Raw genomic sequence first — 24,453 nt, forward strand, 5'->3', positions numbered from 1 at the left:
TGTTTGGTTTTTCCTATCTGGACCTAGGTCTGAATTCAAAGTGCATGTTCTTTCTATATGTGCTGCTTCCTACTAAAACCTACAAATAACCTTAAAATAGTCAATTATATTAACCTTTTTTTTTTTTTTTTAAAGATGACCAGTAAGGGGATCTTAACCCTTGGCTTGGTGTTATCAGCACCACACTCAGCCAGTGAGCGAACCAGCCATCCCTGTATAGGGATCCGAACCCATGGCCTTGGTGTTATCAGCACCGCACTCTCCAGAGTGAGCCAATGGCCGGCCCTATATTAACCTTTTCTTAAACTTAAATATCTTTGGGCTAGGGGCCGGCCCATGGCTCACTTGGGAGAGTGTGGTGCTGATAACACCAAGTCAGGGGTTAAGATCCCCTTACTGGTCATCTTTAAAAAAACAAAACAAACAAAAAAAACCAATCTTTGGCCAGGACTACTGAAAAGGAAGAAGAGTAAAGTATTTTATGGCCACTTTTCTGTCCTTGTTCAGATATATATGTTTAGAATGTGTGCAACAGGATAATGGAGAAAATAAAGGAGACAAATAATCTGCCACTGACTATATGACGACGCTGCTTGTGGACATTTTATTCACTTTAAAATAAATATTGTGCTGTAAAACTGTCCAGAAATAAAATCTGTAGTATACAGCAGGCAAGTATGGTGGATAGCCAGCACAGTCTTTTTTAGAACAAACCATCCTAAGCCAGAGAAGAAACACCAACTGTCTACACCAGCTACTCTGGGAGAAAACACACTCAGAAGTAGAAAGTAATAGGTAAAAGTTCTGAGAAAGAAGCAACATATTATAAATAAAAGTTTCTTGAGATTAACAAGGGTGAAGAAAACTCACATGTGAGGCTCTACTAGGTGCCCAGTTTCTAATTTAATGACTGGTAGAGAGCAGCTGCTAAATAAAAACTTCTTGAAAGGAATTCACAGTATAATTTACATATTTTACATGGTCTCTCATTTAAACAACCTCTATTGATTTCTTTCTTCATTATCTTTACTTCATTAACTAGTTATATAATACTATAATTTACATAAAAAATCTATTATTTAAAAGCTCTCAATAGGTACAATGATTATGACATTTGATTAGGATGGACTCTAAACTGCTTGGATGAGATTTATTTTGGAATCACATTATCCAAGCAAAGAAAAAACATGATCAGTTCATAAGACAACAAAAATGAAAAATAATGAGACAAATGTCTGCCTTAGATGTTTATCAATAACCTCTTATATACACATACATATTCACAAAGTGGTTGAGAGTCCTTTTATATGATCCTTTAGATGAAGTCCAATGGCTGAGAGCTCTATAATGAGACACATGGTCAGACAGAAATCATCAGGACTTTCAACGATCTTTCCTTTCCCCAACTTTATTATCCTTTAGTTGGGGAGGGAAAGAAGTCCATTTTCATCTGCTGTATCTAAGATTTTACAGATCACTGGAGATTCAACCTAAGGAATGAGAATAACAACAACAAAGCCATTAAAAACTTGCTAAGCTGAATACTTAATTATTCACTATTATTCTACTGAATGGATATATGTATATAAATTTGCTAAATGTATGCAAGTCCTTGTTTTGGATAAACCATCCAACATTATTTCTACAAATTAAGCCTTTTGAAAAACTTTTTTTTTTTTTTTTTGGACCGGTAAGGGGATCGCAACCCTTGGCTTGGTGTGGTCTGCACCACGCTCAGCCAGTGAGTGCACCGGCCATCCCCACATAGGATCTGAACCCGTGGCCTCGGCGCTATCAGCGCTGCACTCTCCCGAGTGAACCACGGGGCTGGCCAGAAAAACAACTTTTAACCATCCATATAAAATAGACCGGTAAGGGGATCTCAACCCTTGGCTTGGTGTGGTCTGCACCACGCTCAGCCAGTGAGTGCACCGGCCATCCCCACATAGGATCTGAACCTGTGGCCTCGGCGCTATCAGCGCTGCACTCTCCCGAGTGAACCACGGGGCTGGCCAGAAAAACAACTTTTAACCATCCATATAAAATATCAGATAGGTGGAGAAAATATTGTTTCTCTAAGAAAACAAGATGAGAGAGAAAAGGAGGAAAGGACAGGAATAAGAAAGGAATACATAGCTAGATCTTATACAACAAAAATGATAGAACACTAAGGCAAAATAATCAGTTGTATTTAAAGTAAAAGGCAAAGAAAAATGTAACCCAAGGATGGACCAGATGTTGAAATTATCAGATGTTATGATAATTATAATAAATATGATAAAGGAAATAGTGGAAAAAGTAGACAACATGTATGACCAGGTAGGGAATTTCAGCAGAGAAGAGGGAAGCATAAAAAAGACCCAAGTGGAAATGTTAGAGATGAAAAATATATCGGCGACATATATCTTCATTCAATGAACTGGACACAGCAGCAGAAAGAATCAGTGAACTTGAAGACAGGTTAATAGAAATGATGCAAAATGAAACAAAGAAAAAAAGTGGGAATAAAAAAAGAGTCTTTGAGATTTGGGAACAATTTCAAACTAACATGTTTAATTGGAGTCTCAGAAATAGAGGAGAAAAAGAATGGGGCAGCAGTTGTCTTTGAGGAGATAATGGCCAAAATTTTCCAAAATTGATGAGTTATATCAACCCACAAATCCAAGAAACTCAGTGAACTCTAAGCAGGATAAATACTGGGAAAACCAGTATAACATAACATAATCAAAGGTAAGTATAACGTAACATAATCAAAGGTAAAACCACAAAGTTTCTAGAAGGAAATATAGGAAAATATTTTCATGACTTTGTGACAGCAAAAATTTTTTAGGACACAAAAAGCATTAGCCATAAAAAAGAAAAGAAAATGACCCGTTGAAAAACTTTTGCTCATCAAAAGACATTATTAAGAAAATGAACAGACAAGCCAAAGACTGACAAAAAAAATATGGGCAATACAAAGAGTTCACATCCAGAATATATTTAAACTTCTAGAAATAAGCAATAAGAAGACAAACAACAAGAACAAAACTGGGTAAAAGACTGACAAAGACTCTTGCCGTGACCAAACTTTAGTCAGGCTCCTCTGAGCCCTCTTTTTTGCTGTGCATACTGGGACCTGTCTTTAGCCTCATTCACTGACTCCCCTCATTCTGTTTGTTGGTTATAAATCCCCAGGTGACTTTGCTATATTTAGAGTTGAGCTTTATCTCTCTCCCCTATTGCAATAGCCTTGACACCTTATCACAACAGTCCTGAACAAAGTCTTCCTTACTGTTTTAACAAATGTCAGCATAATGTTTTCTTCTTCTTCTTTTTTTTTTTTTGTCTTTTTCATGACCGGTAGGGGGATCACAACCCTTGGTGTGGTGTCACCCACACCGCGCTCAGCCAGTGAGCGCATGCACCGGCCAGTCCTATATAGGATCCGAACCCGCGGCGGGAGCATCGACGCTCCCAGTGCCGCACTCTCCCAAGTGCGCCACGGGCTCGGCCCATAATTTTTTCTTTATCAAGACTTGGCTATACACTTCACAAAAGATATATGAATGCCAATAACTGCATGAAAAGGTGTTCAACATCGTTATTCATATGGGAAATGCAAATTAAAACTACTAAAGTGGCTAAATAAAAAAGACTGACAATAACAAATGTTGGTGATGGGGCCGGCCCGTGGCTCACTTGGGAGAGTGCGGTGCTGATAACACCAAGGCCACAGGTTCGGATCCCTATATAGGGATGGCCGGTTAGCTCACTTTGGAGAGCATGGTGCTGACAACACCAAGTCAAGGGTTAAGGTCCCCTTACCGGTCATCTCTTTAAAAAAAAAAACAAATGTTGGTGAGGATGTGGAGCAACTAGACTATCAGAAATCAAAAAGGGGTATCTATGAGGGTGGAAAAAGGGGTGTTGACTGGAAAGGGATGTGCTGACAACACCAAGTCAAGGGTTAAGGTCCCCTTACCGGTCATCTCTTTAAAAAAAAAAAACAAATGTTGGTGAGGATGTGGAGCAACTAGACTATCAGAAATCAAAAAGGGGTATCTATGGGGGTGGAAAAAGGGGTGTTGACTGGAAAGGGATGTGAGAGAAATTTCTATAGTGACAGATAACTAGTTTTGGGTGTATAAAATTGTCAAAACTCATCAAACTCAACACTTAAGATCTGTGCATTTTATTTTATGTAAATTATACCTCAATTAAAAAACATCAGCTATTACAGAAGTGGTATGGGGGCTATATTAGGTCTTGGAGAATACTGAAGATGCAAAAAATTAATGCAAATTTAATGCAAAATATTAAAATCTGGCCCAAAGCAGAATTTGTTTTTGATTATTTTCCTTTTACTTACCCCAAGAATATACTGACAAGAGTGAGGTTCTAGCATATATACAGTAACAGCATGAGGAGAATCTGATTCTTTACACCTAAAACAGAGAGTATTTAAAGTACTGCCAAATTATACAAAATAAAATTATTTTTAAGTTTTCTTCTTAAGCTATAAAAATCCCTTTCAAGTGTACCCTGTACAATTTAATAAATAATTTAAATAATACAATTTAATAATTATTTAAAATTATATTTTATATTTACATGAAACTTTTGTCCATAGGAAGTAGGTAAAAGAAAAGTCATAAAATATGACTTGATGGTCCAACTTACTTTAGTTTTACAGTCACCTGTCTTGGTTTGTCAGTGATATCACAAATATCTCCATTCCCATAAAAATGTGACACCATCCTGAATCAGAGAAACACACAAGTTTCATTAAACTAAAATCTCATTAATTCAGAATAATTGTAATGGGTAGGATGAGAAGATGGTTAGAGGGATCAGTTTTGTATTAGTTAAAAAACTGACTATAAAATATTCTTAAAAAATAATTGTATGGTTAGGTCACAGAGACAGTCTTTTGGATTCTATATAAGGAAATATAAATTAAATTAGAAGTACTTCATACTGGCTTAATGTTGTGGATCGATTGAATTGTGTCCCCCAAATTTCATATATTAGAAGCTTAAATCTCCACTGTAACTGCTGAGGGTGGGAAATCCTATTATGGTAATTGAAAGGTGAGGTCTTAAAGAGGTCATTAGGACCATGCCGTGGTGAATGGATTAATACTGGTGGTCATGGGTGTGGTTCTGAGGGCTTTAAAAGAAGAGCACATGAGAAGTTCTCTCTCTCTGCTCCACCATTTCTGCTATGTGAGACCCCTGGGTCACTATCGCCACCACCAAGACTCTCACCAGTTGTGTTCCCTGGACTTTGGACTTCCTAGCCTCTGAAACTGTAAGCAATAAATTTCATTTTCTTACAAATTACCCAGTTCTATATATTTTATTATAAGCAACAGACACAGACTAATACACTTAATTAATATGATGACCTTCAGCTTGCATATTATTTATTTGTATACAAACAGTTATGATTAGACTTCTCTTAAAAAAAAAGTTGTTTTAAAATTATCCGTTTTCCCAGCCTAGTATATTATTTGTTTTATGGAACATTTCTTCCTCCCCATCCTCCATCAAGCTACTCCCACTAAAATATTGTACAGTAGGTAGTATAAAAGGTAAAGCCTAGCCCAAGCTATAAATTCCGAATGAGCAAGATCTGAAGAAAAGCTTTAATATTGCTAGTCTTATACTCCCATGCTTCAATATATGTACGCATGACACCATAAACTATTTTCACATGAAACAAGCATAAGAAAAATCAATCTGTTTAGAATACAGTCATGTGCTGTATAACGATGTTTTGGTTAACAACAGACTGAATATATGGTGGTGGCCCTGTAAGATTATAATACTGATTACTGTATTTTTACAACACTCTTCCTATGTTTATTTATTTACTTTTTTAAAAAAGATGACCGGTCAGGGGATCCTAATCCTTGACTTGGTGCTGTCAGCACCACGCTCTCCCAAGTGAGCTAACCAACCGGCCATCCCTATATGGGGATCTGAACCTGTGGCCTTGGTGTTATCAGCACCGCACTCTCCTGAGTGAGGCACGGGCCAGCCCCTCTTTCTATGTTTAGATGTGTTTAGATATTCCTGCCACTGTGTTGTAATTACCTACAATATTCAGTATAGTAACATGCTGTACAGGTTTGCAGCCTAAGAGCAATAGGTTATACCATATACCCTAGGTACGTAGTAGGCTATATCATCTGTAAACATATGTAAGTACAACATGTAAGTACAGTCTATGATGTTTGCACAATGATGAAATCTCCTAACGATGCATTTCTCAGAACATATCCCCATGGTTAAGTGACAAATGACTGTATTATAACACTTAAATGTCTATCCCTAATTTTGCTAACTTGGATTTTGGTCAGTATAAAAAGTCAGCACATTCTGAAAATTTCTCAATACCATGTTTAGGAAGGACACAGTTAATTACAGTTAACAATAATTTAAAATTCACTGGGCAACAGACTACTTAAACTTAATTATTGGGAAATGAGATTAATTTACTTCTGTTATAATTAAATATACCTATACAGCCCAAAAGAGAGGTGAAGTAGTTTTTCAAAAAGCTACTGTTAACTATTTTCAACCATTACCTCACAAAGGTTAAACAATAAAGAGAAATGCAAAGTATATTTAAATAGAATTAAATACCTTTCACAGGTAAAAATTAGACATGAAAGAGATAAATACTTTCTAGCAGCCTCGGTTTCTAAGAGAATTGAGCCACTGTAACTAACACTACTGCCACTCTCATTAACCATTGTTAAAGGCAGCAGCCAAAGTTTATTGAATGTTATTGTCAGGCACTGTGCTTTACATGAATTACTTCATTTATGTCACAATCCTATAAGGCAAATACCATTAGACAAGAAAAGTGAGGCTTAAAAAATAGTATGTAAGGGCTGGCCCGGTGGCGCACTGCTACAGTGCGCCGCTTGGGAGTGTGGCGGCGCTCCCGCCGAGGGTTCGGATCCCACATACAGACCGGTTCCCGCTCACTGGCTGAGTGAGGTGCGGGCGCGACGCCGAGGGTTGCAATCCCGTTGCCGGTCCCGGTCCGGTACGGGCGCGACACTGAGGGCTGCGATCCGTTGCCGGACACGAAAAAAGACAAAAAAAAAAGGAAAAAAAAAAAAATAGTATGTAATTTGCCCAAGGTAGTGGGTAAAAAGCCAGCATTTGAATCCGGATAGTCTAACTCCAGAGACTATGCCCCTTAACTATTGCACAGTGTTGCTTCCTTAAGAAAAGAACACTAACCAAAAAGATGTCCCCTGAAAAAAACTAACCAGGAGTTTTACTTAAGTGTTTAAATTTGTATGCTTTTCAATACTGAGTTTTAAAAATTCTACTAATCAGATCCAAAGGCAAATAAAGTTCATCTTTACCTGACTGTCTGGGTACCATCATCTTGAAGATGATAGGCTCTAGCAGTATTCTTCTTAGCCCATTCAATATGCTCTTCTTGGTTCCATGTCCCCACAACCACAGAGGTTTTCCCACTCTCCTTGTCCTAATATATGAAAAAATATTTGTGATAATGCATGCTTGACATCATCAAGTAGACATTTATGCTGATGACCCGACCCTCCTGTAAGCTATAGTTCTTATCTTCATCTGCACACTGGATGGAACGATGCTAAGTCTGCACACTGGATTAGATGGAATGATGTTAGTCAAACTCAATGACTAGAAATTTAAGCTCATTATCTTCTTTATTCCTTGTTTCTCTGAATAGTACCTAGTTTCCAGTCAGAATAGCTCTAGATGTAGTTATTTTTGACTCTTCTGTTTCCTCTCCTACATCTATCAGCCTGTCGATTTTTTCAGCTTCAGACTCTTCCTTTACATTTTCACTGCCAGCACCTCACCCCTCAACCAAGAGTTTAATCTCTCTTACCTAGATAATATAATCACATTCTACTATGATGCTTAATTAAATCTTTGGCCTCTATTTCTTACCCTGCAGCTTAACTTCATCCTACTTTTAAGTCTCTCAAATGCAAACCTTCAAGTCATACAGATCTTCACACTACTCATTTGACACCATATTCATTTCTGTATCAAAATTAACTGTTCAGAAAACCTCTTCCCATTCTGCCTTTATTATTTGTTTTGGGTTTTTTTTTTGACAACTGGCTGGTAACGGGATCTGAACCCTTGACCTTGGTATTATAACACCACGCTCTAAATAATTGAGCTAAGTGGTCAGCCCTATCTATCTTTATTTATTTAATTTTGGCAGTTACAAGGATAGCCTAATTTTTTAAAATAGTAACTGTGGACTTCCTTCTTTCCTCTTCCTACCTCCTTGCCTTCCTTGATATTTTATGCTAGGCAACAATACTGGGCACTAATATACATCTGATTAGTAGAATTAAAAACCCCTACAGTGGCAAATCAAACAGGCAGGACCACTGCCCTAGTGGAGATCATTGCCTAGTGGAAGAGATACCTATTAAACAGTTTTCAGCAAGTAGACTGCAAGTTCCTAGATAGATAGGGATTACAGCAGCAAAGTGAAGTGTTTCAGAGGTTGGATATAGAGCAAGTCTGCCTGGATTTGAAATCCAGTTTCACCACTTACAGCTTATGTGATTTTTTTTTTTTTTTAAAAGATGGCCGGTAAGGGGATCTTAACCCTTGACTTGGTGCTGTCAGCACCACGCTCACCCAGTGAGCGAACCAACCATCCCTATATGGGATCCAAACCCGGGGCCTTGGTGTTATCAGCACCACACTCTCCCAAGTGAGCCACGGGCCGGCCCCAGCTTATGTGATTTTAAGCAAGTTATTGAACTGCTGTTTCTGTTTCTGTATCTTAGAATAACAAAACTCACCTCTTCAGGTTGTTTTGAGGATTAAATGAGTTAATATGTACAAAGTACTTAGTGCCTGGCATTCAGTGAGCACTATATTTATTAGCTACTATTATTTTTATATCTCCCAAAGCATCTAGCAGAGTCCTTCAGAAAGTTCTAGGTTGTATGATCTTGGCCAAAATAAGTTTGATAAAATTCAGTGTTGGCAAGTGTATGGGAAAGCAGTTGTTGTTAATGGGAGTATAAACTGGTCCACCCCTTTGTAAAGCAATTTTTCAGCATACATATACTTTAACCTAGCAAGTACATTGCTAGAAATGTGCCCTATAAATATACTTGCAAAAGAACACTGACAGAACTATTTTAAAATGCTCATTAAAATTGTATCAAAGCAAAAACTGGAAACAAAGGTTCATCAGTAGAGGTCTGGTTAAATACACTGTAGGTATTAGACATAATTGCCTATACCTCTTGAAAAGAATGAGATCGGTTGTTGCTGACATGGAAAGATCTACAAGATACTAAGTGAAAAGAGTAAATGCAGAGCACTGCATTTAGTATGATCCCTTCTGTGTACATAAAAAGGTTACACCAATGTTTATGCATATGCATGTTTTCCTTATGGAGGGTTAACTATGAAAATATTAATAGCAGTTACTTTTTGAAAGTGTGATGATGTCAGGAGAAATTTTTACTTTTCATTTAAAATTTCTGGCATATATTCTTTTAATTAAAAAAAGTCACTGTGTATTATGTGGGGTGTAGTTAGATGGTACTCTCTTTATCCTTTTTCTATATTAATCAATGTTATTAAAAATAGGGCTGGCCAGTTAGCTTACATGGTTAGAGCATGGTACTGATAATACCAAGGCACCAAGGCCAAGGGTTTGGATTCCTGTACTGGCCAGCAGCCAAAAGAAAAAAAAAGTTATTAAAAATAAATAAAACATCTACAGTAAGAATAAATGGAAAGAATATTTAAATAAAGCTTTTTGGGTTTAAGTGAAGAAAAAAATCCTAGTTTACAGATGCCTCTTATATTTCAGATGGAAGTTGAATTGATGACCTGTCCCTGTATGATCCATCTTGAGATTTAAGATCAGCTCAAAACATTGTGAGTGGGAAAATAAAGTATTTTTTAATTACCAGTTATTGCTTCTTTTAAGAAATGAAAAGAGCCTTTTAAAGCAGCCAGATCAATATTTATTAATTAAAGTTTGTCTTTAATGTCTAGCAGTTTACCTTACCAAAGAACAAATGTGACCAATAAAATTATTGGAACTTGCACCTCAGAATTTAGGCAGTTGGCTCAAGTGTGGGAGAATATACTATCTGATTTATAAAATTACAAGGAAAGGAATAATAAAAAGCTAATATGTGTAATATTAAAACTTATTTTAAACTTAGATGATATGGTACCTTTTTTAGCTGAGAAACTTGGTGTATTTACCCAGTTTTACTCACTCTAGTGATAACGTAGTATCTTACCATTCATTTTCTCAATTTAAAGATGAGTTATAAGAATGGCGAATTTCATGATCAAAGCTAAAGAGGTATAGTTACAAGAACTTACTATCCCGCCAGGCTCATAGTAATGCAAGAATATGAGAAGTTAATAAACAATGTCATTTTAAGATGACTGATTTAGTTAATACCAAGTTTTCTATTTTCCAAAATTTGGAGATACTTTGATTATAGTATTTCCATATTAAAATCATCTCATAATTAAAAGTAATACCAATCTCCCTCCTTTTTCTCCACAAAAGATTTTTAAAACTTTAATTCACCTACTGGTAGAATTATATAAATACTATTCTATACCTCATGGTATTGATGTACATGTTTGCCATAGCAGAATTCATATTTCCACCAACCAACACCCTAAAGGAAAGAAAACAAATTAGATCAAGTTATGCATAGAAAAGGGGGATTGGAGCTTGCCTCAATACTGCTACATGATAGTGATAAAAATATATGTAATTTTTTAACCATGTTATTGTGATAGTATGGTTGAAAATTAAAATTAGGGAAGGGGGAGCGGAAAGGGGAGAGATTGGATAAGGGGCATAAAGAATAACTATGATTTGTAACAATGAATATGCTAATAAAAAATTAAAAAAGAAAATTAAAATTAAAAATTCCTGGGAAACAAACAAAAAAGACAAATATAGAGAATAACTGCTGTACTGCCTTGCTAAAATAAAATAAGATAATACAAAATAAAATAAAATGAAAATTCTGCTTATAAGTTTATTTCTCACTGGTGCTATTAGTTAGGGACAAATTTTACCTTTGTAAAGGTATATGTTAACTCAAGTTTTTGTTTTTTCTTTTTTTAATGTCAAGAAATGCATGACTTAATCAAGTTTAAAATGGTATTTCTACATAACCAAAATGCAGGATATACAATTATTGATGCCTATTCCAGCAATCAACCAGAATCACACATAATTGCCACGGTAAAGGTCAAGTTTTACCCATCAGTAAGGAGAGGAGACCATAGTGGCTATGCATTAGATTACAGAGATGTGGGAGTATGTGATTGCTGAGAGAAAATGTCCACTGGGAGGCTTCTAGGATCCTGCCATTTCTCTAGAGACAGAAAACGTTTTTCAGTGCTGCTAGTAAAAGTTGTAAGATAAACATTTAAACTGAAGGTTCACTTCTCACCCCGTGAAAGCAGTAAGAACCACTAAGGAACTCTTTTATGAGCTGGTCATCTGTCAGTTTGGATATATGGGTTGTTCCAACAGTGAGCACTGGCTGAGACCCAACAGCAATGGGTTTGTGGATTGCTGGAAATCTCTCTTCTTTAGTCGACTGCAAATCTTCCTAAAATGAAACATACATATGTTTAAGGGCTTCCATGCCACACTAAATTTTTTTCAGTTCTTAAGTTTGTTATTATCTTTGAACTGTAGAAAACTTGGAAATAAAATTGTCCATGCCACACTAAATTTTTTTCAGTTCTTAAGTTTGTTATTATCTTTGAACTGTAGAAAATTTGGAAATAAAATTGTCTTCTTATTTTTAATGTGTTTTAAGAAAATGTACTTTGCAAAACTTATTAGTATAGAGAAAGTTCTACACTAATGTTAGTTCCATCTACCAGTTATGGGTATGGTGGCCATCCTGAACATAAAGGGATAATTTCCATTTCATATATTTTGTCTCATCATTCTTATTAAGTACTTTGCTACTTGTAAGGCTTTGTGCTCCTACATTCAGTTTTGGAAAATGTGGTCACTAAGAGTAAAGAAAGGATAACAAGCTGGGTAGGAATGAATATAAATATTAATTACCATTATTCAAATGTAGCAGGACCTGGTTGTTGCCCTGGAAGAACCTGCAATTTTGTGGGGAAGACACAAACTAATAAGGGTGCAGGAAACATTAGACTCACAGAGGGAGGGGTGGTTCAAATAGACTTTGACCAAGAATTGAAACATGAAGACTTCAAAAAAGAAAACCCTAATCACTTCTTGAAATGTGAATAATAATTTGTGATTTATGTGCACATCTGCTATGTGTTTTGTGTGTGTATGTATATGCATGTGGAGCTGAGGAAGAGGTAAGAGCAAAGAGGAAGGCTATATTTAAAACTAAAGAATAAATAGGCACTATATGGTGGAAAATATATACTGAGATGTTTGGACATTATCTTATAGGTTTTAGGCAAAGATATGCTGTGATCATATTTTAAAGTAATTACTTCAGCAGTGTCACAGAAGAAGGAATAGCAGGGACAAATCTGGAGATAGAGAATCAAGTTAGGAATTGCAGTAACCGAGGTTTGAGATGAAGAGAATCTAAAGTAAAGGAGTGATAGGGTTGGGGTGGAAAGAAAATGATAATTATAAAAGAGGTGTTAATAGGTTAGGATCTGGTAGTTAACTGGATATTGACAGTGAGTGGAGAGGAAAAGAATCTAGACCAGAGCTGAAGAAGTCAGTGCACCAATTTTAATTGAATAAATTTATAAAAATTGAATAGTAAATGGGTTCCCAATATAGTGGATACTATGTCTCCTTTTTCACTTGCTGTAGTTGCTGTTAACCAACTGTAGTTCTTTTGCTTCTATTTCAGTTTGTAGGACTCATTGGATGTTGACTCCAAAAATGAGCTTATTCTCTACTCCCTTTCTTCTCAATAGTGGGAAGAACAAGGATTGCCAAGATAGTGTCTTATTGGGCCGGCCCGTGGCTCACTCGGGAGAGTGCGGTGCTGATAACACCAAGGCCCCGGGTTCGGATCCCATATAGGGATGGCCGGTTAGCTCACTGGGTGAGCGTGGTGCTGACAACACCAAGTCAAGGGTTAAGATCCCCTTACCGGTCATCTTTTGATAAAAAAAAAAAAAGATAGTGTCTTATGTTTTCAAAGGACCTTGAACTTTATTGTGTAACTCTTTTCCACATTCAGCCTATGTTCCGAGCACTATTTTAAGTGTAGAGTATTAAAAATGAAGCAGACATAGTCATTGCTTCTAAGGAGCTAGCTAAGGTCTAATAGACTAAAATAATAACTTGGAATACATGAGACCTATATTAAGGTTAATGAAGAAAAATAATGCTGCATGGTGAAACCTGCAGCTGAGATAGGGAAGAGGTAGCAAGAACAGAACCATGACCCTTTATTACTGCTTCTTTTGGACAGAACATCCACTTTCACACTTAAAAGGCACTTGATCCACACTTAAAAGGCAAAGCCTATGCCAAATATACATTTTAAAAAGAAAAGACATGTGTAAAAGATTTATAAAAAATTACTCTGAAATAAAGACGATCAGTTTTAAGAAATTACTCATCTTATAGTTCCACTTAAGATTTTCATATGGAACATGTGCACTGAAGATCATAAATATTTTGAAAGTATTATCATTTGTGGCTTTATATAAATCTATTTTTCTCAACTGGCAGATTAAACACATTATTTAAAGAAAAGTAAACTGGGAAATTTTCCTTGAAGAGTAATGAAAGTTGGGATTTCTGAAGCATTCCGATTGAGCTTACTTTTAAATACTTGCCAGTATTTCGATCACTATCAAAGAGACCAAAAAAGAATTCCAGCTCAAATCTTATGTCACTCCAAATCAAACTGTAGAATTAATATTAAGATAATTTTTTCCTCCTATCAGAATGACAAGGTTGATCACAGCATCCATGAAGAGTCTAGCAATACTTTTGCAAAAAAGTACTCAAGAGGAAGGGAGGAAACAGGCCTTGCGGCCAAGTATTAGTTAAACCATTGTTAACTACCTATAGGCATCAAGCAAGGAACTAGAAACCCCAAAGTAAAGAAAGCACAGTTTCTTCTTCCCTCCAGTTCAATAACAGTATCATAAACAAAACAAGCATTTTTAGCCATGTAAGGGCTATAATGGAGGACTGAATAAAATATAAAACCACAGAAGAGGAAACATTTATCTCCTCCTGGGGTTATCCATTGGGAGTTCTGGCTCATTTCCAAAAGAAGTGACATTGGAATTACATCTTCAAGCATGAATTCATGAGGTGAAGGGGAGAAAGGGGACAAGGCAACAGAAGAACAAGAAAAACCATATATTCAAAGGTAAGCAGGGCAGAAGGAAAATGGTACTTTTCTGCAACTCTAAGTTGTTTAAAATAGCTGGGATAAAGGAAATGGTGATGGAAGATGTGGCTGAAGCCAGATATCAAAGGGGCTTGTATTACATGAACAGTAATTTTATTCTGAGGTGTAGATCATGTTAACCACCAAAGGATTAAATACATAATCAAATGTTCATTTTAGGGCCGGCCCGTGGCTCACTCATGAGAGTGTGGTGCTGATAACACCAAGGCCATGGGTTCGGCTGCTATATAGGGATGGCTGGTTGGCTCACTGGCTGATCGTGGTGCTGACAACACCAAGCCAAGGTTGAGATCCCCTTACCGGTTATCTTTTTAAAAAAACAAAAAACAAAACAAAACAAAAAACAAATGTCATTTTAGAAAGAGCATTTTATCAGCTGTGTGGGAAGGATTAGAAAAGGAATTTATGAGCAGACAGCTTCTGGTCCTGGGAAATGATGAGGTCCTGAACTAATGACAGGATGGATTTGAAAAGCATTTAGAAGATAACACTGATGGCTCTTTGTGAATGTTTAGAGTTAGAAATGAACAAAGAGATAGGTAAAAAAAGTGACTTAAGTTTCTGACTTGAGGTCATTGGGTAAGGTGTTGTTTAAAAAAAATGCATTGGGGAAGACAAGAAACGGGTCAGCATGAAAGAGAAAAAATGATGAGTGTGAGATTATTGAAAATGTATATGGCCATGTCCAATAGGCAGATTAAAAGAAGACAGTACATTAAAAGGGGGAAGCAGCATAGAGAAGTGATTAAAAGGGCAGCAATGAATGAAGAATAGATAAAGTGTTAGGAGTAGAGATGGGGCTGTAGTCTATTTTTTCCAAAGGCTGAGCAGGGACAACTACCTAAAAATTTAACTAACTACAACGAGTAAGATGTCAAACTTTAAAATATTATGAAATTATGAGTATAAGAGAATGTTAAAATAGTTTCTGAGAACTAGAATAAGGAAAAGAATTAAAATCAATGAAAGAATTGGAATTTAAAATTTTGATCCAGTAAAATAAATTGCTACTACTATACTACAGAAATCAGCGTAATATTGATATATGCTCCAAAATTTGGAAAGTGGTACACTGAGAAACTATCATTAGATAATTTTCATACCTCTTTACTTCTCCTGAAAGGCACCCTTAGTATTTCTTCCTGCTGCTCCAGCTGTCTCAGGGTGAGGGGTTTAAATGGTGATCCTGGCAGTGACTGGCAAAATATGTCATTCACAGGAGATGCTCTGAACCTATTCAGTAAGAACAAAGCATTAAGCTAAGCATAAAACACTTTAAGTATGGGTGCATTTTATGTTTAAAATATTAAATGCACATCCTACCTATATTTAGGATGATTGCACAACAGTGGTGTCAAAATGACAACTTCATATTCACAAGTTGTAACTTCAGCTACTGAAAGAATTTCATGCTTAGATTCAGGATGACAAATGTACATCACAGTACTTGATCTGGGCCGGTTCTGTTTCAAACTACAAGGTGTACCATTTCCCATTCCCACAGGATAGTAGGGTGTCATCTGACCTTCGATATTTTTAGTGGGAATCTTAAAAAAAAGAGTATAAGACACTTTTCATTAGAAATGGAGGTGGGGGTGAGAATGGGAGCACTTATTATTCTGAAAGGAAGAAAACTACATTTTATTTATAAACATTTCTGTATTTTCTTTAAGTTCTCTCTCTAATATTATTTTGATTCGTAAGCTCTTATTTGAGCAAATGTGTATTTTCAGAGATAGTTTAATAGAGCAAAAAAATTATTTAGTGCTAAAATTAAAATATTAAGTAAATGTACATTTATATAAAGGGCCACAAGATCATGATTAATATGAATTATTCTCAAGAGTTCTAAAGAAAGAGACTAAAATAAAATATAGGAACTTACTATGATGGGCTGATTAGAGCTTTCTTCACTAAGTTCTCAGTTCTACAGCTGTATTAGAGTTTACATTTTACAGGTCTGAAGGTTGATTTGTCAAAAAGTAGGGCTATATAGTAAAACACTATCTTCTAAAACAAGAATCTAAAAAGAGTACTGGTTCATCAATCTGCATACTTTTCTTCCCTGTTTTTAATATTACCGGCACATACTTTTCACCATATAAACTCCTATATATATCTGCTCCAGGCCAGCAAAAGAAAAATTAAGAAGTTTTCATGGAGTAGGGGAATAAAGGATATTACCTGGATTTACAAAGGATAGAACAAGGATTATTAAGGAGTTACCCCCCCCCCCATACTTTTCTCTACATAAACATAAGAAAAATCTAATATAAGGGTTTTAAAAAGATATTGTTAGTAATAACTCCAAAATTAAGAAGTTTTCATGGAGTAGGGGAATAAAGGATATTACCTGGATTTACAAAGGATATAACAAGGATTATTAAGGAGTTACCCCCCCCATACTTTTCTCTACATAAACATAAGAAAAATCTAATATAAGGGCTTTAAAAAGATATTGTTAGTAATAACTCCAAAAAGCTCTTTGGAGGCAGGGATCTCATCTTGTATCACTTTGGTATCCTGTCAGGTGCCATGTCCAAAAAGTCAATAAATAAATGTTTCTAGGGAAAAATATTTCCTTGTATATATACTACTTTCCTGCCAGCACCTGAAATAAGAAAATCCTGGGTTGAAATCCAAACTTTGAATTTACTAGCTTTAAAACTTTTATCAAATTTCAATTTTTGTTATTTGTAAAAGTAGAATAATAATGTATACTTAAAGGCTGTTGGCAGAATTAAACATTAGCTTTTGTTATATGCTTGGCAGTGTCTGGCTTACAATTTGGGGCTCAATAAATGTTAGTTTTCTTCCCTTACTCTCTTCTTTCTTGTCCTTTAGCATTTCACACTTTGAATCCCATCTTGCTATCCTCCAGAGTCACAGTTAAATAAATATTTTATCTCAAAGGTAGTCTATACAATTAAAGTCTTTTAAAATAGCAATGTTATGTGTGTCTATGCTTAGCTTATCAATTACCTCACAAGCCATTCTTTTAAGCTGTAGACATCCTTTTTAGGTAATTTTCAAGGCCTTCACCATTTCACTTTTTAACCCATTTTAAAAACTATCCTCTAGCAATAAGTTATTTAATTGGAGTTTTATGGAAGTTCTTAGGATTCAGAAAGCACTCCTTGAACTACAATGGTATCATATTGTGATTAGGAACCCTGAGGCATCATTCTTTTAAACAACCCTATTTTTTAGCCACCATTTATTTATTCATTCAATAAATATTTATGAAGTGCCTATAATATTTTGGCATTCTCCTTTTCACTGTGGGGTAAAGAGATAAAAGACAGTCCCTGCTTTTAAGATGCTTGCAGTCTGGTAGCTTGTTGTTTACATATGTATTTTATTGGTTTTACTCACAGGAGATGGGGACCAAATGAGAAAAAAGGCAAAGCTTACTCTAATTGTTTCCAATGTTAAATAGAGGGAACCAATGCTAAGTATAGAAGTGATATAATGCTATTATAGAATCTTTCCCAGACACATCATTGATAGATTTATTTTTGTATGATCTTAAAAGTAAATAGCAGGATTACAGTGTAACTTTTTATCAGAAAAACCAAATATATTATAAATTTTGTTTGACCCAATCCTCTGAGGTATTTGATAAAGAACACAGGCTATATTCTCTCAATTAAGTTGTATAAATTCATGCCGCACTACCAATAAATGTTAAAAGTGAAAAATCAACATTTGTCACTTGCCTCATTTGATTTCTCCTTTTCTTCTGCTTCTTGTTCTGTGGAATAATATAAGAGTAAGATAAGTATAAAGAATGAGCAAGCAGTGACATTTATAAGATACAAATGGTTAAGTTTTCAATCAACTCTGTAACCTTAAACTTCTTTCTAAAGAAGATCCAAAACATACATATGATTTTTATCTTACTACTTTAAAGCTGGTTTCCTTAAAATGGTTTTGTATGAAAGGATAGTCATATTTAATCTTTACATCTTTACCTAGGAAATACTGGCCACAGCAATTTCCTTTTGAAGTATTTTTATCTCAGTGATAAGTGTGATCTTAAACAGTTGACCAATCTGAATAATATAGATTAATAAAAAAATTTCACAATTTGAGAGATACATGTATTTCCACATAAAATCTTTGCTTAAACCAAGCAAAAGACTAACACTATATAAATATAACACAAACGTGTACATTTTACCAGATTTTAAAAACCTTATTAATAAGGAGAAAAAAAGCATAATGCTTGTCTAAGCAGAAAATAATAAGAACAAGACTTAAAAAAAGTTTTCTAAGGGACAGTTAATTTTTTATTTTTATTTATTATTTCTTTTTAAAAGATGACTGGCAAGGGGATCCTAACCCTTGATTTGGTGGCGCTCACCAAAGTAAGCCAACCAGCCATCCCTATATAGGGATCCGAACCTGCAGCCTTGGTGTTTTCAGCACCACACTCTTCCAAGAGGGCCACAGGCTGGCCTGAGGGACAGTTTAAAAAGTTATTTTAGTGTTCTAAAATTCACACAGCCTCCAAGAAAATCTCTTAAATTCCACTTTGCAAATGTATTTTAAACCAAATTCCAGCATTACTGTCAAAACACTGTGTAGAGACCAACCTTTTTCAAACAGGAGATTCTTAGCCAACATATTCCCAAGGTAGTACTCATGAATACTTATTTTCTATATTTAAAAACAAAATAAAAATATAGTAAGTATTTTGCAAATACATTTTAAGAATACAACTTTAAATTTCATTATTAAACTTCTAATTTTATCATGTTCTATACTTTATATTTTGAAGAAAAACACACCTGACCAGTTTCCTTCTCTTCATGGTACTGCCGAATGTGTTTTCCGTGACATACTTCATAAGTCCAGTAAGACTCAATCTAAGAAAGATCCACGTATTTAGATATAAAAAAGCCAGAGAACTCAATTGAATTACTTTTTGATATTTTAAGTAGTTGAATAGATTTCCTCCAGGATTTAGAGTAAGCTTTCATTAAATGACACTTATGCCTCAGAAAAATGTGAAATTTCTGGTCTATTCATTATTTTCATTAATTAGCTATATGTGAGAATAGTATGAAGAAAATAGGTTTAGAATACACCTGGGGTCTGTAGTAACTACCTGGTTTAGGGATAATTTTCTACATAGCTTAAAAACTAATAATTAGCATTTTAATTAGAATTCTATTATAAAAGGAATCTTTCTTTTGACATAAGAACATTAAAAGCAGTTTGCTAAGTGATTGGTATTTGTATTATTGGGTATCTGCTGCATGTACTATACAGGAATTTAAATGAACAAAATACTATTAAGTAGTAACTGAGATTTACACCTATCTTAAAATCTGATACACATAATAAAGAAATACAGAAGTATTTTGCTGGAAATTTATTTTCTAGTTATCAAGTGAACATAAAATACATACTCTGTAGGAACAACTGCTTTGTTTAAACAAAGGTTCCAAAAGCTCTCTTGGATTAGGGCCTTTATAATCCTTTTCTTCTTCCTAAGAAAGAATTGTAGTTTAATACTTACAATTTTTCTTGAATTTCACCCAACTCTGCTGTTTAGGTATTAACTCATTGGTCAAATCACAAATGCTTGGAAGTAAAAGGAAAAAAGTCAAAACCTTTAACTGATCCTATGGTATACCACTTCTTTCAAATGAATTGAAATATAAAATATGGAGCAATAAAATAATCTTCCATACTGTTCATTCTTTCTTTTAAAAAAAGGTAGTGCTGGCTGGTTAGCTCAGTTGGTTGGAGCACAGCTTACAACCCCAAGATCAGTGGTTCAGATCCACATACTGGCCAGCCACACACAAAACAAAACAAAACAAAACAACAACAAATAAATTAGAAAAGTTATCAATGTAAATTTCCTGAAAATTCTTATAATCCTATTTTGAAATTTTTAAGTGATTACACCCAAACAAATTCTAGCTATGAAAGCCTTAGAATAGTTGAATTTTGTAGCATATTTTGAAAAGTTTTAAGGTATTTTTTAGTTTTCTATACATGTCTACATTTCAGACTTAAATGCCATAGATGAGTATACATATGCATATGGTTGTGTGTGTGTGTTGGTGTTATAACACCACACTCTAACCAACTGAACTAACCGGCCAGCCAGGTGTGTGTGTGTCTTAAGGAGATTTAGCATAAAATGAAATAGCTGTCTCACAGATGCATATGGTTGTGTGTGTGTGTTGGTGTTATAACACCACACTCTAACCAACTGAACTAACTGGCCAGCCAGGTGTGTGTGTGTCTTAAGGAGATTTAGCATAAAATGAAATAGCTGTCTCACAGAGATTTCAAATCTGAACAAAACCTAAGAAAGCACTAAGTTTAAAATTTTATTTTACAGGTTGTGAATATATTATGTAATTGGCTTGATAAATTTATTGAGTAGTGGAACTGAGTTTCAAATTTGTTTAAGATTCCACAGCTAACTAGCCTATACCTGAGCCTCCTGGCTCCTAAGCTAGTGTCCTTTCCATTTTACCATGCTGCCTCTCCTGTTTCATCTTGAAAGAAGTCATTGCCTTGAAGAATGAATAGGAGGCAGTTAGAGAATTTTAGGAGGAAGAAAAGGGCATGAGCTGAGGTAGTGAGAAAGCATAAGGCACCTACAGATTTATTTACAAGAAAATTTTTTAAGACCACATCATATTTACATTTAAAAATCACACCTTGCTTAAGAACCTTCATTTTTATAGAAGAAAGCCAGTGTGAAATTAGATTTTCATTTAAAACATTAATAATTGGTTGCTAATTTTTCCCAGATGAACTGCAAAATCAAAGAATTCAGGAAAAATAAAAGTGATTAATATTTTTATGCTAAAACAGGGTTATTGAGAAACCTATTATTCAGTTCTAAAGTATGTAGTTGCAATGTTTTAAATAAATATCTTTGGTGACAAGGATTATCAATATATTTATAAAGTTACCTCATCCCCACTTGTCACGAGGGGAAGTATACATTTATATTTTTCTTTATGTGCAGTTGTCATGATGACATAATTATCTTCTTTATATAAAACTCCAGTTGTGGGCTAGAAGTAGAACAAAAAATATACATTACTTTCTGTGGTTAATTTGTATTACATTGAGTAACTTCAGTCCTAGCTAGAACAAAGGTTTCTCTAACTAATTTACCATTTCAACGGAAGATTTTCAAAACACATGTTCAAAAGCAGGGAAAATATTCTACATATTTTTTTTTCTAAAAGATGACCGGTAAGGGGATCTCAACCCTGGGCTTGGTGTTGTCAGCACCACACTCAGCCAGTGAGCAAACCGGCCATCCCTATATAGGATCCGAACCCACGGCCTTGGTGTTACCAGCACCGCACTCTACCGAGTGAGCCACGGGCCGGCCCATTCTACATATTTTTTAACTACAAAGTGAACACAACAAACCTCATCCCGGTGTTAAAATATAATAGAAAAAAATAAACAAAATAAAGTTTGGAGTATAAAGAAAAAATATAAATATAAAAAGTTATGGGCCGGCCTGTGGCTCACTCGGTAGAGTGCGGTGCTGGTAACACCAAGGCCGTGGGTTCGGATCCTATATAGGGATGGCCGGTTTGCTCACTGGCTGAGTGTGGTGCTGACAACACCAAGCCCAGGGTTGAGATCCCCTTACCGGTCATCTTTTAAAAAAATAAATAAATAAATAAATAAATAAATAAATATTACTAGAATAATATATGGGAAATTACAGCACTAGAAGATGCCAAGTACTCTTTCAGATATGACCTGATCCTGTTAAAATTTGATGGTAGTTGCTGTGGATGTCAAAGGAGGACTCTTGTGCAATTAAAGTTGCGCATACAAAACTGTCATCTCAGAGCACTTTGACTAACAAGGAGTTTGTGACATTCTGCAGGAAAGTGAAAGCACTTGTGCTACAGAGTTATTCTGTCTTATAAAGGTGATTGGCAGTGTAATTAGTATGTAGGCTGGAGTGATCCCAAAGTTCACCATCCATTTTTTTTCTTAACTAATAAAGTCATATTGAGTTTGATTAAATTTGAGTACTTTCTTTATTCTTTGGGACATAATTTATCAAAAACAGGTTACTGCTGTGTCAAGTAGTATGTGGACTCTAATTAAACTCCATTCTGTTTTCATTATAAAAAAGAGGACTGGCCAGTAGCTCACTTGGGAGAGCATGGTGCTGATAACACCAAGGTCAAGGGTTTGGATCCCCATACCGACCTGGTGCCAAAAATAAACAAAAAGAGAGTAATGAGCAGGGAGACTAATTAGGTGGTGGTTACATTCTGGCATCTCATGTTAGAATTAACCAGACTTATATTTACCACTCAGATACTTAGAACATGAAGGCTTAGAAAGAGATTACTTTGCTAACAAACGTAAATTGAGCCAGTTTGAGAAAAATAAGAGTAGTGACTAGGTGTTTGGTGAAGGAAAAAATTCAATTCTTTTCCCATTCCCTGATTTATGCTCAAATAAAAACAAGCGTCATATGTGTGGCTACTTTTAAACCAAGATGTGTGCTTGTCAGTTTGTTAGTGCAGGGCTCTCTGTACTCTATGTTGTGGTTACAAAGATGATGTCATCAGGATCATGCTTAGTCACTTCATGTATTCATCTAATTTGTATTGAGTGCTGTTGTAGGCCGGGCGGTCTTCTAAGCACTGGAACTGCATCAGTGAATCACACAGACAAGGCCCTTCTTTCTAGCAAGAAGAGACAGACATTAAACAAACCAAAAAAATAAATAAATAAACCCAGGTAAAATAAGTGATAATGAAAATAAAGCAAGATGAAGGAGAAAATGTAGTGCTTAGTTAGAAATTGGGGAAGCCTCATAAGACCTGAATGACAGGAAGGAACCAGCCATACAAAGAGATGCTAGGCGGAAGGCATAGCTAGTCCCTAAGGCAAGAATTAGCGTGGTGTGTGCAAGCGGTGGGAAGGAGGCCTGTGTAGCCATAGGTAGCAGTCGGAAGGCCAGAGGTAGTCAGGTTCCAGTTCCACAGAGGACCTCTGAAGTCAGAGTAAGGAGTATTGATTTATTCTAAATATAATGGGACCTCTGTTGGAAGATTTTATGAAAGGCTGTGACATGGTCTAATTTATATTTTGAAAAGACCACTGACTGCAGTGAACACAATAGACTGTAGGGGACTGTGGCAGAAATTTGCAGTTATCTCCAGATATCCATTTTACCCCTCTTCAGTAATTCTCTGAATTTTAGCTAAGCACACAATTGCCCAAAATAATGATTGTATTTCCTAGCTTCCCTTAGGGTTGGGTGTGGCCATGTGACTAAGTCTAGCAAGTTAGATGTAAGTAGAAGATGTGTGAAGCTTAGGGAAAGTGTTGTTTTTATTATTTTAACTTTTCATTTTGAGATAACTGTAGATTCTGGGCAAGTGTTTTTAAAGGGACAGGGCGCCGCCGCGCTTCCCAAGCGGCGCACTGTAGCAGTGCGCCACCGGGCCGGCCCCAGATGTATTGTTTTTTAATCTGTCTTCTTTTACTTAGCATAACTGAGATTATCCATATTGTTTTGTGGATCTGTAATTCATTCTCTTTTATTGTATGGCAATAAATTTGTTTATGCATTCACCTGTTAATGGAAATTTTTATTGTTTTCAGGTTTTGACTATTACAAATAAAGCTGTTACAAATATCTATGTATAAGTCTTTGTGTGCCCATGTGCTTTTATTTCTCTTGCTAGGAGTGGAATGGCTAGATCATATGGTATGTGTATGTTTGACTTTTAAAGACCCTGCTAAACAGTTTTCCAAAGTGGTTGCACCATTTTACATTTTCTTTATTCTCTTTATTTTACATTTTCTTTATCTTAACCAGAAGTATATGAGAATTCCAGTTCTCTACATCCTGTCCAACACTTGATGTGTCAGTCTTTTTTTGTTTGTTTGTTTTGTTTTTTTCTTTTTCTCAGTCTTTTTAATATTAGTCATTCTAGGGCCGGCCCGGTGGTGCACTGCTACAGTGCGCTGCTTGGGAGTGCAGTGGCGCTCCCGCCGAGGGTTCG

The 24,453-nt window shown here is 35.6% G+C and overlaps 1 protein-coding gene across 3 annotated transcripts; it reads right to left on the reverse strand.

The window, feature by feature from the left end:
* Positions 1–585: 585 nt before the first annotated feature.
* On the reverse strand, positions 586–21,475 carry ERLEC1 (endoplasmic reticulum lectin 1). Of its 3 annotated transcripts, XM_008582598.1 has the most exons (13): positions 21,364–21,475; positions 19,834–19,914; positions 19,210–19,287; positions 19,015–19,078; positions 18,136–18,170; positions 15,740–15,963; positions 15,520–15,649; positions 11,474–11,635; positions 10,625–10,684; positions 7,370–7,494; positions 4,663–4,740; positions 4,352–4,427; positions 586–1,490 (listed from the first exon to the last, which is right to left on the reverse strand). In XM_008582598.1, exons 1-13 carry the CDS (start codon positions 21,424–21,426, stop codon positions 1,419–1,421), a joined length of 1,248 nt encoding a protein of 415 aa, XP_008580820.1. In that variant the 5' UTR covers positions 21,427–21,475; the 3' UTR covers positions 586–1,418. The 3 variants fall into 3 exon arrangements, with proteins under 3 accessions (XP_008580820.1, XP_008580822.1, XP_008580823.1); XM_008582600.1 differs by lacking the exon at positions 4,352–4,427; XM_008582601.1 differs by lacking the exons at positions 4,352–4,427; positions 4,663–4,740.
* Positions 21,476–24,453: the final 2,978 nt, after the last annotated feature.

This window comes from Galeopterus variegatus, unplaced genomic scaffold, assembly GCF_000696425.1.
Source record: "Galeopterus variegatus unplaced genomic scaffold, G_variegatus-3.0.2 Scaffold2678, whole genome shotgun sequence".
NCBI classification, from domain to species: domain Eukaryota; kingdom Metazoa; phylum Chordata; class Mammalia; order Dermoptera; family Cynocephalidae; genus Galeopterus; species Galeopterus variegatus.

Bases quoted from the DNA above. Each gene is read 5' to 3' on its own strand.
- ERLEC1 (XM_008582598.1), bottom strand. From the start codon at position 21,426: ATGACAACTGCACATAAAGAAAAATATAAATGTATACTTCCCCTCGTG. The intron at 15,650-15,739 runs GTAGGATGTGCA...CTTACTGAATAG, and splicing joins TGCAATCATCCTAAATATAG to GTTCAGAGCATCTCCTGTGA. The intron at 10,685-11,473 runs GTGAGAAGTGAA...TCTTTCCTTTAG, and splicing joins GTTCTTACTGCTTTCACGGG to GGTGTTGGTTGGTGGAAATA.